The sequence below is a fragment of the Balaenoptera physalus genome (assembly GCF_965194825.1).
Source record: "Balaenoptera physalus genome assembly, chromosome: 15".
NCBI classification, from domain to species: Eukaryota; Metazoa; Chordata; class Mammalia; order Artiodactyla; family Balaenopteridae; genus Balaenoptera; species Balaenoptera physalus.
Window position 1 is genome coordinate 86,807,119 of NC_138894.1, and position 17,527 is coordinate 86,824,645.

Consider the following 17,527-nt stretch of genomic DNA (forward strand, 5'->3'; position numbering starts at 1 on the left):
CTTTCCTTTTTAAATTGTTGACTTGCTTGTTTGATTCCTAATTAGATTGAAGGCAGGGCTTCTGCCTTACTCAACTTTTTTTTCCCATTCTTAGCGCCTAGCGTGGTGTCTGGCACATAGCAGGCACACGGTTTTTGACCTTATCAAGTGGATAATGGTAGTTGGGGACTATTAAAAAGATTTTTATGAATGAATCTATGAAAAAGTATATTTGCTTGTTTCTTGTGAGTTAATTTTGTAAGTTCATGAGTATCTGTGTATGTATGAGTATATATATACATAATGCATACATATATATGTATGCATTATGTATATATATATGGACATATATAAGTTTATGGGTAATTGTCATGATATTCATGTTTTTTATTCCTGTTGTACACAAGTGTGTATACATACCACAGTTAGAACAATAAGGGTAGGTAGGAAGCCGTGTTTTCTTAGTATCTTTTTGAAAATAAATCGAAGGGGAGTAGTTTCTGTGAATTTCTAAACCTTGGGGCTTTAGCATTTTCTGAATTTGCTTCCTATAGTTTTTTCACCAGCACTTATTAAAGTGGACCAGGCTTGGCTTAAATAATATATAAGGATCAAGAAGTTCCGAGAAGAATAATTTGGGGGTATTCAATTGCCTTTTTTCCCAGTGCTTCCCTTTTGTTGGGTGAGGGCTTGGGGAGCCTGCAGTGGCCTTCTGAGAAGCGTGCTCAGAATGTTGGAGTGATTCAGGCAGACAGCCCCTTTGAGCTTTGGCATTAGACCCTACTCTGAATCAGTAAGTAAACTGAGACATCTGTAAGTTAACGTGAAATTGGGAAGATTAGCTCTTCTGTATTTTACACAAATTGTAATATTTGTTAGAGCTTTTACTGTGTACAGTTAATGTGGCAGCATGAGTGAGGTAATAATGCTTTGAGAACTGATGTTTTATTTTGTTGGCTTCTGAATGTGTGGATTTATGACTTTCATGCTGCATTAATGGCTTCTTTCCATTTCATGTAATGTGAGGTAGTGATCATTTGCTTATTATCTAACTCATCTTTATGGGAATAACTCTCATATGCCAAATGATATTTCCTGTGTATGCCTGGAGAGAAGGAGCCGGATTGTTGTTAATGCGTTTTTGAAACTACATGTCGTAGTCTGCAAACTGAAATAGGAGCTATTTGGTTCCACTTTGGTATTTTTCAGTTATTGTTTTATAAAATATATGCTGTTTGAGGATACTTTAAATGTGGATTGCAACTTGTTGGCTATGTTTGCCAGGCCATAAATAGTAATTCAGTCTTCTCTTTCTATCTTGAATAGTGACCTAAAAATACCACATGGAATTAGACATTTTCAGAGCTGTGCTACGTTAATCAGGAGATTTTTCTCGTATTTCTGATTTTGAGATACCACAAACCAGAGCTTCCTAATGCTGAGCAGCAGCTTGCCTAGTGTAGGTGGGCTGAGGTCCCATCAGCCCCCCAGTGGCCCGGTGGCCCTCTGACAGCGTGAGCTCAGGCTGGTTGCCTCCAGTTTCCAGCAACCTCATCAATTTACCCATAGGTGCCATACAAACATGATATTCTATGTGTGTCTTGACATGAAGAAGGTTGGGAAGCACAGACTGTTTGAAGCACCCAGAGTTTGAAATGAAACATTTCATTCTTGAACTGTGATTCAGGAGTCTCAGGTTATATGGTAACTATTTCTTTTCATAACTTTTAATAAATTTTTTTCCTGTTGAAAAAATAATGCACATTCTCAGTAAAAATTTTAGAAACTAAGAATGAGCAAAAAGTAGAAAATAAAAATAAGCATACTATCCAGAGATAAGTACTATTAACATTTCATGATCTGTTCTTTCAGACATTTTTCTGTAAGTGCTTGTAACTGTAGATATGCTCTGTGAAAGTAAAATGTTTTATAATCTGCTTTCTTCACTTAAAGATAGATTGTTAAGTCTTTTAAGTTGAAGTTCAAGAAGAACTTTCCGAAGTATCTTTTTCTACTGGATAGCTTCCTGAGTGTTAAGATGTAGCTCTCCCAATCATCCAAATTATCCAGAAAGTGCCTATAAATTTGATCTCTGAGGAGTAAGTACCTCAGTGTTATACTTGATTTCACAAGCAAGGTAGAACCATCATGAGGCCTTTGTGCAGGTAATTTTGTATAACATAGGTAGCAGATTATTACATCTATGTTCATGGAGCTATTGGTTTATAGATTTTTTTTTTTTTTTTTTGGTAATGTTTTTCTGGTTTGGTATTGGAGTAGCGCTGGTCTCAAAATAATGAGTTGACAAGTGTTCCTTCTTTTTTTGTTTTATGCAAGAGTTTGTGTAAAATTAGAATTATTTCTTAATTGTTTGATAGAATTCACCAGTGAAACTTGGAGTTTTGTGAGTAGGTTTTTAATTCCTAATTAAAATTTTAAAATAGATATAAAGCTTTTTAAAATTTCAATTTCCTCTTCTTTCAGTTCCAGTTATTTTTATGGAATTTTCCCCTAAATTTTAGCATATATTGGCTTAAGGTTGTTTGTAGTACTTCCTTATTATCCTTTTATTGTCTGTCAGACCTGTAGTAATGTCCCTCTTTTGTTCTTGATATTGGTAATTTGTGTTCTCTCTCTTTTCTCTTGATCAGTCAGGCCAGAGTTTTATCAGTTTATTAATATTCAATAAAAATAGGTTTTGATTTCTTTTTCTGTTGTTTTCTTTTGATTTTTGCTTTTATCTATATTATTCCTTTCTTCTGCCTACTAGATTTAATTTGCTTATATTTGTCTAGATGGAATATGGAAATTTAGATCACTGACTTTAAACCTTTTTTCTTCTGTAAGCATTTAAGCTTGTTGTAATATAAGCATTTTTGTTATTGATATCTAATTCTGTTGTGGTCAGAGAACATATTCAATATGATTTTAACCTTTTAAACTTATTGAAACTTGATTTATGGCCCAGCATATGGTCTGTCTTCAAAAGAATTTGATTCTTGCATATGGTGCAGTTTTTAGGTATCGTGGTTTACAAATGTTAATTACATTCAGTTGGGTTAGAGCTGTTCAAATTTTTATATATGCTGATTTTCTGTCTAGCTGTTCTGTCATTTCCTGAGAGAGGAGGGTTGACATTTCCAAATATAATTGTGTATTTTATTTTACCCTTTAGTTCTATCTAAAGAAGGGGTTCTAGTTTATAGGTGCCTACACATATTATTTTGTCTTCTTGATGAAATGGCTCCTTTGCTGTGATGGAATGTCCCTTTCTATCTCCAGTAATACTCTTTGTCCTGGATTCTATTTTGTCTAATATTATTATAGTCGCTCTAGCTTTTTTATGATTAGCATTTGCATGACATATTTTTTTCTCTTCTTTTTCATTTATCTGTATTAAATGTACATCTCCTATAGAAAGCATATAATTTGAGTCATGCTTTTTTTTCAGTGTGACAATTTCTGTCATTTAATTGTAATGTTTAGAATATTTACTTTTTTTTTTAAACATCTTTATTGGAGTATAATTGCTTTACAATGGTGTGTTAGTTTCTGCTTTATAACAAAGTGAATCAGCTATACATATACATATATCCCCATATCTCTTCCCTCTCGCGTCTCCCTCCCACCCTCCCTATCCCACCCCTCTAGGTGGACACAAAGCACCGAGCTGATCTCCGTGTGCTATGCGCCTGCTTCCCACTAGCTAACTATTTTACATGTGGTACTGTATATATGTCCACGCCACTCTCGCACTTCATCCTAGCTTACCCTTCCCCCTCCCCGTTTCCTCAAGTCCATTCTCTACATCTTTATTCCTGTCCTGCCCCTAGCTTCTTCAGAACCATTTTTTTTTTTTTAGATTCCATATATATGTGTTAGCATACGATATTTGTTTTTCTCTTTCTGACTTACTTCACTCTGTATGACAGTCTCTAGGTCCATCCACCTCACTACAAATAACTCAATTTCGTTTCTTTTTATGGCTGAGTAATATTCCACTGTATATATGTGCCCCATCTTTATCCATTCATCTGTCGATGGACACTTAGGCTATTGTAAATAGAGCTGCAATGAACATTGTGGTACATGACTCTTTTTGAATTATGGCTTTCTCAGGGTATATGCCCAGTAGTGGGATTGCTGGCTCGTATGATAGTTCTATTTTTAGTTTTTTAAGGAACCTCCATACTGTTCTCCATAGTGGCTGTATCAGTTTACATTCCCACGAACAGTGCAGGCGGGTTCCCTTTTCTCCACACCTTCTCCAGCATTTATTGTTTGTAGATTTTTTGATGATGGCCATTCTGACCGGTGTGAGGTGATACCTCATTGTAGTTTTGATTTGCATTTCTCTAATGATTAGTGACGTTGAGCATCCTTTCATGTGTTTTTTTGCTATCTGTATATCTTCTTTGGAGAAATGTCTATTTAGGTCTTCTGCCCATTTTTGGATTGGGTTGTTTGTTTTTTTGATACTGAGCTGCATGAGCTGCTTGTATATTTTGGAGATTAATAGAACATTTACAGTTAATGCAGTTATTGGACTGGTTAGGTTTTACCTTCTTATTTTTCTATTTGTCCTATCTCTTCTCTGTTTCCTTTTAGCATTTGTTCTGGGGTTTACAATGTGCATTTAAAAATTATTTTATTACACAGTGTACATCCATTCCCTCCTATTCCTTTGTACTGTTGTCAAACTTTTTATAAATGCTAAACTGCCACAGTATATTATTTATATTATAATTTTTGTCAAGTAACTTTCTAAGGAATTAAAAAACAAGGGTAAATCTTTTATTTTTCCTTCTATTTTCCATTTCTGTTACTTTTCAACTTTTTCTTTCTGTAAAACTTTCCATTTGATAGTGTTTTCCTTCAACTTGAAGAAATTATTTAATATTTCTTGTAATGCAGGTCTGTTGATAAATTCTCTTATTGTTGGTCTGAAACCATCTTTGATTTTTGCCTTCATTTTTGTAAAATATTTTCTCTGGATATAGAATTCCAGGTTGACCTTTTTTTTTCTTTCAGCTGTTTAAAGATATCATTGCATTGTTTTGATGAGAAATCAGCAGTCATTGCTGTTATTGTTTCTGTAGGTAATGTGTCTTTTTTTTTCTAGCTGCTTCTAAGATTTTCTCTTCATCATTGATTTCAGAAATTTGGTTATCATGTGACTTGATTTTTTTCTAGTTTATCCTGCTTTAGGTTTATTGAGCCTCTAAGATCAGTGGATTCATAGATTTCATCACATTTGCAAAATTTATGGACATTATTTAAAATTCAAATAAAATTTCCTAACTTAGTCTCTTTTTTTAGGTATGGTGGGCAGCCTAGTCTGAAACTAGTTACTCTGGGTTGTTTTTTTTTTTTCTTTTAATTACAAAAGCAGTAGATACTTTGAACAAATTCAAACAATGCAGAAGTAACAATATGATTGTTTTATCTGCTCAATTTGCGTTCTTCATAGAAACTTATATTAATGGTTTAATATAAAGCCTTCTTTGCTTATATGAACCTATACATAGATGGATTGACTTTTTTTAGGTAAAAAAACAAGATCATCTTATGTATTTTGTTCTTTAGCTTGCTCCCGCACTTACTGTATTGATGATGTCTTTCCCAGTCAGTGTGCACAGGTGTAGTCCATCCAGTCTTTTAAATGAAGCCACAGCGTTCCATTGTGAGAATGTGAACCACATTTTATTTATCTATTCCCCTCTTCGTAGAAATTTAGATTGTGTACGGCGGCTTGTTTTATTCTTTCTCTTCCCATCTTTGTCCCTTTCCCCCTCTAACAGCGCTGGAAAAGACATCCTGTTTGTCCCTGGGTGTAGTGTACAAAATGTAGCTACTGCCATATTTCCTTCCTGAAAGTTATACTTATTATACAACCATGTAAAAGGTATGATTATAAAGCTATTTCTTTTCTCCATTGTCAGCACCATATGTTACCTGTTTCTAAAATATTCATCAGGTTAGGCAGAGGGAAAAAAGCATCTCATTTCAATTTGCATGTGTTTAGTTATATGGTAAGGCATATGTTAAGTTGCTATTTTCTGTGTGTGTGTGAATTGTTAGATCATATCCTTTTGACTATATTCCTCTTGGATTATTTGACTTTTCCTTATTGACTATTTCCTTACTTGACTATTTCCTTATTATTTCTATATAGTATGAATGTTACCCTTTGTCATATATGTTGCAAATATTTTTCCCAATCCATTTGTCTTTTAAATGTGTTACAGTGTCTTTTTTTTCCGTGGAGCATTTTTTTTTTTTTTTTTTTTTTGGTAACTGCATTTGTCATTTTATTTTCCTTTGTAACTTCCAAGTTTTGTATGCTTTCCCCTTTCTTATTCTAGGATTTAAAAATTTTTCTCGTATCTTCTACTAACACCTTAATTTCAAACATCTAAATATTTAGCTCCTCTGCATGGCTTCTAGCCCCACTAGTTTGCTCTTGCTCGCTGGTTCTTGATGTAAAAGTCAAAGAATGTTTGGGAGAGAGTGTTCATTGAACCCTCGGTGATCGCCCCATGGTCACACGCAGCTGTTTTATGGCAGCACTGAGAATAAAACCCGGTGTTCCTTGCTTGTAATCCCCCCTTGCATGTCTAATTTGGGTACATGTCACACGCAGCTGTTTTATGGCAGCACTGAGAATAAAACCCGGTGTTCCTTGCTTGTAATTCCCCCTTGCATGTCTAATTTGGGTACATGTCACACGCAGCTGTTTTATGGCAGCACTGAGAATAAAACCCGGTGTTCCTTGCTTGTAATCCCCCCTTGCACGTCTGATTTGGGTACATGTCACACGCAGCTGTTTTATGGCAGCACTGAGAATAAACCCCGGTGTTCCTTGCTTGTAATCCCCCCTTGCACGTCTGATTTGGGTGCATGTCACACGCAGCTGTTTTATGGCAGCACTGAGAATAAAACCCGGTGTTCCTTGCTTGTAATCCCCCCTTGCACGTCTGATTTGGGTGCATGTCACACGCAGCTGTTTTATGGCAGCACTGAGAATAAACCCCGGTGTTCCTTGCTTGTAATCCCCCCTTGCACGTCTGATTTGGGTGCATGTCACACGCAGCTGTTTTATGGCAGCACTGAGAATAAACCCCGGTGTTCCTTGCTTGTAATCCCCCCTTGCACGTCTGATTTGGGTGCATGTCACACGCAGCTGTTTTATGGCAGCACTGAGAATAAAACCCGGTGTTCCTTGCTTGTAATCCCCCCTTGCACGTCTGATTTGGGTGCATGTCACACGCAGCTGTTTTATGGCAGCACTGAGAATAAACCCCGGTGTTCCTTGCTTGTAATCCCCCCTTGCACGTCTGATTTGGGTGCATGTCACACGCAGCTGTTTTATGGCAGCACTGAGAATAAACCCGGTGTTCCTTGCTTGTAATCCCCCCTTGCACGTCTGATTTGGGTGCATGTCACACGCAGCTGTTTTATGGCAGCACTGAGAATAAACCCGGTGTTCCTTGCTTGTAATCCCCCCTTGCACGTCTGATTTGGGTGCATGTCACACGCAGCTGTTTTATGGCAGCACTGAGAATAAACCCCGGTGTTCCTTGCTTGTAATCCCCCCTTGCACGTCTGATTTGGGTGCATGTCACACGCAGCTGTTTTATGGCAGCACTGAGAATAAACCCCGGTGTTCCTTGCTTGTAATCCCCCCTTGCACGTCTGATTTGGGTGCATGTCACACGCAGCTGTTTTATGGCAGCACTGAGAATAAACCCGGTGTTCCTTGCTTGTAATCCCCCCTTGCACGTCTGATTTGGGTGCATGTCACACGCAGCTGTTTTATGGCAGCACTGAGAATAAACCCGGTGTTCCTTGCTTGTAATCCCCCCTTGCACGTCTGATTTGGGTGCATGTCACACGCAGCTGTTTTATGGCAGCACTGAGAATAAACCCGGTGTTCCTTGCTTGTAATCCCCCCTTGCACGTCTGATTTGGGTGCATGTCACACGCAGCTGTTTTATGGCAGCACTGAGAATAAACCCCGGTGTTCCTTGCTTGTAATCCCCCCTTGCACGTCTGATTTGGGTGCATGTCACACGCAGCTGTTTTATGGCAGCACTGAGAATAAACCCGGTGTTCCTTGCTTGTAATCCCCCCTTGCACGTCTGATTTGGGTGCATGTCACACGCAGCTGTTTTATGGCAGCACTGAGAATAAACCCGGTGTTCCTTGCTTGTAATCCCCCCTTGCACGTCTGATTTGGGTGCATGTCACACGCAGCTGTTTTATGGCAGCACTGAGAATAACCCCGGTGTTCCTTGCTTGTAATCCCCCCTTGCACGTCTGATTTGGGTGCATGTCACACGCAGCTGTTTTATGGCAGCACTGAGAATAACCCCGGTGTTCCTTGCTTGTAATCCCCCCTTGCACGTCTGATTTGGGTGCACGAGCACTGCATTGACGTGTGCTCCTTTAGCACTTGAGTGCTGTTGTGTCCCAGCCGAGTACGAAATGCTGGTGATAAAGTTATGAACAATACGGACACAGCACCTGACATTTTGGAATGTATAGTTTAATGCGTAAGGCAGACAATAAAAAGTAGACAAATATATACTGATCTGGGATAAGAGCTGTGAAAGACATGAAATCATTGGAATGGAGAAGAACAACGGGGCCTCGAGGCTGCTTAGACAGGGTGGTCGGAGAACACTGCCTAAGCAAGCAAGATTTAAATTGAGACGTGAAAGATGGAAAGGAGCCAGGGACAGGTTCGGGGCAGAGTATTCCAGGCCGAGCAGACAGCGCTGACCGGAGCTCTAAGGTGGAAGCAAGCTGGGCAGTGGGGCAGGTGGAAGGGGCCGCAGCCAGTGCAGCATGAGCGCGGCTGTCCGTGGTTTCACCAGCAACGTGGCAGTTGTCACACTGCTGGTTAACTTTATCATCGGCCTGTTTGAATACTTTTCAGAAAACTCCGTTGACACTGGCTTTGTACAAATCTGTGCTGTTCGTTCCTCTCCAAAACCACACAGGGTGCTGGAAAAATCTGATGATAATGTCTTTACTTTCACATTGTTATGTGAAATCTTCTCTTGTAATGAAAACATATCTTTATCTGGGTCAAAACACATGCTGAGTTTTCTGGAGCTGCTGGTTATAACTGGAAGTAATAGTAAAAACAAAGTCCCTTCAGGTGGAACTTACTTCAGACAGATACAGAAGGTAGTACATAAATCTATTTATCCTCCTATCAAAATGAAGAGGAAAGATGTTATCGCAGGTAAAACAGAGACAATGGAAACATGTTGCTGTGTTTCTTTAGAACATGAATATTTTTCAGGGCATTAAGTTGTCCTCTTGCTGGTGTTTGTGTAGCATCTGTGTATTTGTGGGTCTTGACGTATTGTGTTGTTTATCATTTTGTGCTTAGGTTTACTTCCGAGTTTCATTGTTTTTTAAAGCTGAGGACAGAGAACTGATCTTTTTCTTCATTTTATTCCCACCTTTAAAAAATGGCTTTTCCAAAGTGTATGCAGTATTTCGTTAGGCTTTAATAAAATTCCCTAGACCCTCCTGTGTTCAGGGGCCTCTCTTGGCTTTTTTTGGCATGCTTTTTACCTTTGAAAAATAGTCAAAATGAAGAAACTCATTGACATCTGGTATACTTTTCCCATATACAGAACATATTTTACATATATTGCAGAGATGAGGGGGGTTTAAATTCTACAGTACCTCTGTTAGGTGGAGAGAAGACTTCAGTTATATAATTCACGTTTAATTGTTAGTCCCTGAGGAACGGTAAACCCTTAGCATTACCTTGCTCCATTACTGTAGATTTTTCTGAGAGGCTGGGGCTTTGCTCATTAGTGAAACGTTAATCACTTTCTGTTCCGGGTCCCGGGATGGCAGTGTTGAGTAAGACATTGTCTCAGAGACTTGTGGGGGAAATAATCATGTAAACAACATCGTCTGATGTGATAAGTACTATGAGAGACTTTTGTACAGCATATTTGGGCACATAGAGGAGGGCAGTCAATTTTGAAGAGTGTCAAAGAAGGAAGAGGTGACAGTTTGTTACCACAGATGGTTTAACAAACAAGTACCCTTGGATTAGCATTGGAGATGAACATTCTAGGTAGAAGCAGCAATGTGCATGAAAGACACAGACTGGAGTATGCATGGTTTATTTGCCAGGTGGTTGTGTTATTGGTGGGTTATTAGGTGTATGATGGAGGAAGGGCGGGGAGGTGAATTGGAAAGCTCTGATGGGACCATTGGTGAAGGGCCTTTCATGTATATGGAGGAGTTTGGACTTGATTTTGTTGGAAATGGATAAACATTAGGGATTTTAAAGCAAGGGAAAGATGTGATCTCTTCATCTTTCTCTCTTACAAAGATAACTTCGGATACTATTGAGGAAGGATTAGAGGGGAAGAGCCTGAAGGTGGGAAGACCCGTTAGGAGGCTGTCATGAGAGTCTAAGCCAGAGATGATGAAGCCTGAATTGCGATATTAGCAGAGGAATAGAGAGAAGGCAATAAATTTCAGAAACATTTCTGAGTCAGTAATCCTCAGGCTAAATCCAGGCTCTGACTGAGGGGCCGTGTGTTGTAATGAAGTGCACACTGCACGGGAAGGCAGCATGCTTAACGTTCTGCGTTTGTTCTGATCGTGACTCCTGGTGTCACCTTGAGGCTCCTAATCATTTGGAATTTTTGTTGGTAAAGGGAAGGCACTGGTCCCTACCTGGCTCTTCAGTTCTGGGATTCTAATAAGGGGAAACAGGAGCAAAGGAAACATCAGAAACCTCAGACAAACCTAAAACAGTTTAGAGTTTCACAGCCCCTTTCTCTTTTGCAGCTGGTAGCCTTTCTATTGTTGTACTGGAAAATTCAGAACAGAAGAAAATACCGCTGTCGGATTATTAAGGTGTTGATTCTCAAAATCTTATAATTGTGTAATTGATTGAGAACAGTTCCTGATTCAGTTGCCTAATATACATATGTATTCTTTTCTCTTTCTAATTCTGTGTCAGTATAATCCCACTTTGTTTTTCTTTATCATCTATATTTGAAATACGTATTTGAAAGATCTCAGTCAAAATTTTCAGTTTTGTTTTTTTTTGCTTTTGGAGGAACTTAACTCACTGGATTGGAATAGTTTTCTGCTTAATCTTTATGCTTTTGATCTCTCGTAATTTCATAAGTATTTTGAGGTATATCATTCCTGAGCCTTTACCAGATGAGGGCTTGCTCAGCATTCAGCAGACCACTAGTGTCAGTAGACTTTGCTTCTCAAGTAAGTGGGGCAAAGCTTGTCACGGTTTACATTTCCCACTCTTACTTGCAGTGGCTTTTTGGGAGCTGTTCTTTTCTACTGAACAGGAGTTTTAGAGACCCTTAGGAAATGATGTCGTACTTGAATACTCTCTTTAGCTGCAGGAACTATAGGTATTAACTATCCTGATAATGTTAAAAGCACTTCTTTTCTTTTCATTCTAGTTCCAAAAGACCCAAAACCCCAGTGGAGACGTGTGGCGTGGAGTTACGACTGCACCCTGCTGGCCTATGCTGAAAGCACGGGAACTGTGAGAGTGTTTGATCTCATGGGAAGTGAACTCTTTGTTATAATCCCGGTATGTACATACCTTAAACTGAAAACATATTTTTTTTGACTACCTTTCATGTATAGGTACTTGAATGAATGAATGTGATGAGAGAGGAACTATAAATGTAAATCAGAATAATAAGCGGTGAACTTAAGATGCTTAGATCTAGTTAGAGATCTATACGTTAAATATTTATTCTTTGCATTTTGTAATGCACTATCCAGACATAATCTACCATTATTATAAGAAGGTAGTAAGTAAATACTAAATAGAGGTGCAGAAAGCTGTTGTAAAGGTCCAGTGAAGGAAAGAAATCAATGGGCCTTTGCAACGGAACCAGCCTGGGAGGAGTTAGAATTTGTTACCCTAAAGGGATAGAAACTGAAATGGAGAGTGGAGAAAAAAATTAATGGTGGTAGTAACTTATATTTGTATAGTGCTTTGTACTTTATTAATGACTTTGATATACATTCCTGTTTAATATTCACAACACCCTTGGAGTAGATTGGGTACTTATTATCCTCATTTTACAGTTTAGAGAGCATAAATTGTGAGGAAGTGAAATGACTTTTCCCACGGTAATCCAGTTAATTAGTGTCTCTTTTAGGAATTCCTGCTCTTTACTTTGTATCCTCCTTCCTCAAGTGAACAGAATAAAGGGGCAGGTAGAACAGTGGTTCTAACTCTGGCTGCATCTTAGAATCACCTGCAAAGCTTTACGAAGAAAAGAAAAAGAAAAACTAAACAAATTGCTGGGTTGCCCAGGCTCCCCCCACAGAGAGTCTGACTTAATTGATCTGAGTGGGCCCTGGACTTTAATAATGTTTCAAGTCTTTCAGCTGATTCTAATGAGAAGCTAGGCATGAGAGCCAAGGATATAGAGAATGATTTTTGTTCAGAAATGAGTGGAAAAACTTGAAAAAGTACATTGGGCTCCTGTTATAGAAGTTCTGGGGAACCAAACTAAGTAGGTTGAGTTACTGTTTTCTAGACTAGCATTGTCTAATAGAAATGTAATATGAGCTATATATGTGATCACGTGTGTAATTTAAAATTTGTTAGTAACATTAAGTTCAACAGGTGAAATTTATTTGATATATTTTATTTATTACAACATATCTAAAATGATTACATGTTGAAATGACAGTGTAAAAATGATTAATGAAATATTTCACATTCTTTCTTTGGTACTAAGTCTTTGAAATTTGGCATGTATTTTTATATTTAGAGCATATCTCAATTTGGACTAGCTGTGTATCAAGTGTTCAGTAGCTACATGTGGCTACACTGTTTTATTGAGTGGTTCTAGACAATGAGGAGCCATTCAGGGTGCTAAACTTCGTTATGTGCTTCATTATGTGTACTAAGGTACACATGCCCTCCAGATCTTTAGCAAATATAGCCTGATATTTAGTTGATAGAAAAAGGCTGGCATTGAGTGAGTGTTTTAAGTGTCCTTCCCTTTAAATTGCTGATTAGGCAAATGGAAGTAACTGGAGGCATTTTTCGTTTTTTCTTTTCTTTCTTTCTTTTTTTTTTTTTAGCATTGGTTACTACTGGCAGTGGAAATTAACATTTGAGAGCTTATGTCTGAATTCTGTATCTTAGAATTCTTTGAGGCGGAATGATAGCATTAGTTTTTTTTTCTTCTTCTTTTTTTGCAATGGAAGTATAGTCTGAACAGAAACTCACCTACTAGGGGGGCATCTCACCCAAAGAGGCTGCTGTGGTTCCAGCCTGTGGTTGGGGGAGGGCTGGTCTAGAGTTGGGTATCTAGTTCTAGGCACTTTGGCTTACATGATTCTTCACATATGATCAATTCTGGGCTATCTTACTTAAAGGATACCTGGCAAGGCTAGTGTCTTGAATATCCTTCAATTATACATATGTTAACTTCTATCTAGTATCTTTTTAGTAACTTAATTTCCTCCTCTTTCACAGGCATCTAGTTTAGCAGGTGATCTGAGCTATGCCATTGCTGGGTTGATATTTTTAGAGTATAAAGCAAGTGCACAGTGGTCTGCAGAACTCTTGGTCATCAATTACCGAGGAGAACTTAGAAGCTACCTTGTAAGGTAAAAATGCACTTTATTTGGGATGCCCTGTTTGAAATAATGTTTATTTCTCTGCTTTAGTGTCAGATTTTGGTGCTTTTTTTTTCCTTTTAGCATTTTATTATGAAAAATTGCAAATATAAAAGGAAGGTTGAAAGACGTTTATAGTGAACTCTCATACACCTCCACTTAAATTCTTTTTTTTTTTTTTGTTTTAAATTTTATTTATTTATTTATTTATGGCTGTGTTGGGTCTGCGTTTCTGTGCGAGGGCTTTCTCTAGTTGCGGCAAGTGGGGGCCACCCTTCATCGTGGTGCGCGGCCTCTCACTATCACAGCCTCTCTTGTTGCGGAGCACAGGCTCCAGACGCGCAGGCTCAGCAATTGTGTCTCACGGGCCCAGCCGCTCCACGGCACGTGGGATCCTCCCAGACCAGGGCCCGAACACGTGTCCCCTGCGTTTGCAGGCAGATTCTCAACCACTGCGCCACCAGGGAAGCCCCTTAAATTCTATTTAGCATTTTACTATACTTGCTGTGTTGCATTTTGATCTATCTTTCTATCTGACCATTAATCAGTTGTATTTTTCAATATATTTCAGAGTCAGTACATATATACTTTGGCATGCATATCATTAATTAAAGTTCATTAATTCAAGTTCAATATTTGCTTATCGTTTTCTTTATTTGAAATAAAATTTGCCTACAGTGAAGTGCACAGATCTTAAGTGTACCAGCCAGTGAGTTATGACGAATGCATACATTTGTGCAAGTCAAACCCCTGTCAAGATACAAAACATTACCATCATGTTAGAAAGTTCCCTCATGCCTCTTCCCAGTACATCTTTGTCCACACCCACCCTCAGAGCAACTGCTGTTTATAATTTTTTTCCATCATAGATTAGTTTTGCCTGTTCTAGTGATTTACATTAATGGACTCATAGAGTATGTACTCTTTTGTCTAAGTCTTCTTTCATTCAGCTTATCTTGAGATTCATCCTTATTTTTACATGTATCTGTAATTTATTCTCTTTATGGCTGATTAATATTTCATTGTATGAATATCTCATTTGTCTTAGTTTGGGTTGCTGTAACAGAATACCATAAGCTGGGTGGCTTATCAACAACAGAAATTTATTTCTGACAGTTCTGGAAGCTGGAAGTGTGAGATCAGGGTGCCAGCATGGTCAGGTTCTGGTGAGAGCCCTCTTCTGGGTTGCAGACTGCCGACTTCTCCTTGAATCCTCACGTGGTGGAAAGAGAGCTAGTTAGCTCTCCAGCCTCTTCTTATAAGGACACTAATCCCATTCATGAGGGTTCCTTTCTTTTGCCCTAATAGATCCCAAAGACTCCTCCTCCAAGTGCCATCACATTGGCATTAGGGTCTTATATGAATTTTGGGGTATACAGACATTGAATCTATGGGTGTCACAAACCTTCAGTCCATAACGCTCATGATTTGTTTATCCATTCTTCTATTGATGGACCTCTAAGTTTCTGGTTTCGTGAATAAGGCTGCTATGACTAATCTTGTACAAGTCTTTATAGATATATGCTTTCATTTCTCTTGGGTCAGTATCTTTGAGTGGAATTGCTGAGTCATAGGGTGGATAGTTTGGTTTTACAAGAAATTGCCAGAGCTTTTTCAAAGTGGTTATATCATTCATATTCCTACTAATAATTTATCGGAGTTCTGGTAGTTTTATATCCTCAGCAGTATTTGGTGGTGTCTTTCTTTTTAATTTTAAACATTTTAATGGGTATTTAGTGGTATCTCACTGTGGTTTAATGGTATTTATTTCTTATTTACCTTCTTGAATGTAGTGTTGGAACAAATCAGAGCTATCAAGAGAGTCACTGTTTCAGCTTCAGTAGTCATTATCCTCATGGAATCAACACAGCTATTTACCATCCTGGGCACAGGTAAGCAACTGTTTGCTCTCATATTTGCTGGAGTATTAGGTGGATGTAGAAGTCTTGGCACAGTTTCAGAAAGAAGAAGTTGTCCGTTCTGATTTTTATTTTGGTTTCTTTATTTCCTCCCCTTGTGTATAGTTATCCTAACGTCTGTAATATTGTTGCAGTCATCTTCTTCTTTTTTTTTTTTTTTTTTAATTTATTATTTTTGGCTGCATTGGGTCTTCGTTGCTGCACACAGGCTTTCTCTAGTTGCGGCAAGCGGGGGCTACTCTTCGTTGTGGTGCATGGGCTTCTCATTGTGGTGGCTTCTCTTGTTGTGGAACACAGGCTCTAGGCACGCGGGCTTCAGTAGTTGCAGCATGCGGGCTCAGTAGTTGCGGCACATGGGCTCAGTAGTTGTGGCTCGCAGGCTCTAGAGCACAGGCTCAGTAGTTGTGGCACACGGGCTCAGTTGCTCCGCGGCATATGGGATCTTCCCAGACCAGGGATCGAACCCGTGTGCCCTGCATTCGCAAGCGGATTGTTAACCACTGCGCCACCAGGGAAGTCCCTGTTGCAATCATCTTCTGAACATTCATGCTCATCTGTTTGGCAGACTGAGCTTCTCTTGAGTCCGATGGGGCACTGGGAATATTCATTGAGGAATATCTTCTCTCTTAGTTCTCTAAATCTTTTTTTTCTTATCTGTAAAATGAGGTTAATACATAACACATAGCATCGTTGAGAGAGTTAAAAAATAGTGCATGTGAAATGCCCTTGCATAGAAGGGCCTCAATAGATGTTCTTTCCTTTTCCTTTCCTTCTTTGCAAGTTAGGGCTGCATTGATTGCTGCATAGTCGATTCCTACCACTACAGGCACAACTGTGGATTCAGTTCCAGACCCCTGCAATAAAGGGGATATTGCAATAAAGCAAGTTACATGAATTTTTTGATTTCCTAGTGCCTATAAAAGTATGTTTACACTATACTGTAGTCTGTTAAGTGTGCAGTAGTATTCTGTCTAAAAAAAATGTACATAGCTTAATGAAAAAATACAAAACGAAAAACAATTACAATAGTAACATCAGAGTTCACTGATCACAGATCACCATTAACAAATATAATAATAATGAAAAAGTTTGAAATATTGAGAGAATTACCAAAATGTGACACAGAGACATGAACCAATTGTTGTTGAAAAAGTGGTGCTTATAGACTTGCTCTGCACAAGGTTGCCACAAACCTTCAGTTTGTAAAAAAACCAAAACAAAACAAAAAACCCCCAAACAACGTAGTATCTGTAAAGTGCAATAAAGCGAAGCACAGTAAAATGAGGTGTGCCTGTATATTCCATTTCTCATATGTGCCACTTCTTCATTTATATATTTGCCATCTACATTGAGGGTTACCGAAAACTTTTCTACTTCCAGTGATTTCTCCCTTTCATTTTGTTATTTGAGAATGAAATTTACGTTTATTTTGTAAATTAGCCAAGCTAACTTTTTGGTTCTCTAAAAGGGAAGAATATCAAATTTTGAGTCAGACAAATCTAGCTTGAGTTCTGAATTTTGAGACTTATTCTCTTGGCAAGTCCTTAAACTCTCTGACCCTCAGTGTACTTAAGTTTTTTGATTGAAAATGTATGAAAGTTTTGTATTCTGTTCAATTATAGGTTTGTCCTTGTGTTTTTTAATTAATTAATTAAATTTATTTATTTTTGGCTGCGTCGGGTCTTTGCTGCTGCGCACAGGCCGTCTCTAGTTGCGGCGAGCAGGGGTTACTCTTCGTTGCAGTGCGCGGGCTTCTCATTGCGGCGGCTTCTCATTGTGGAGCACGGGCTCTAGGCGCGCGGGCTTCAGTAGTTGCGGCATAGGGGCTCAGCAGTTGTGGCTCACGGACTCTAGAGCGCAGGCTCAGTAGTTGTGGCACACGGGCCTAGTTGCTCTGTGACATGTGGGATCTTCCCGGACCAGGGATCGAACCTGTGTCCCCTGCATTGGCAGGTGGATTCTTA

The 17,527-nt window shown here is 38.7% G+C and overlaps 1 protein-coding gene across 2 annotated transcripts in view; it reads left to right on the forward strand.

Annotated features, from left to right (window-relative positions):
• Positions 1-17,527, forward strand: part of NBAS (NBAS subunit of NRZ tethering complex) — a 333,954-nt gene that overhangs the window by 14,556 nt on the left and 301,871 nt on the right. For both annotated transcript variants that reach the window (XM_082426421.1, XM_082426422.1), the window contains exons 7-9: positions 11,454-11,587; positions 13,502-13,635; positions 15,438-15,536. In XM_082426421.1, coding sequence (XP_082282547.1) covers positions 11,454-11,587; positions 13,502-13,635; positions 15,438-15,536 — 367 coding nt within the window. The remainder of the gene's footprint in view (positions 1-11,453; positions 11,588-13,501; positions 13,636-15,437; positions 15,537-17,527) is intronic.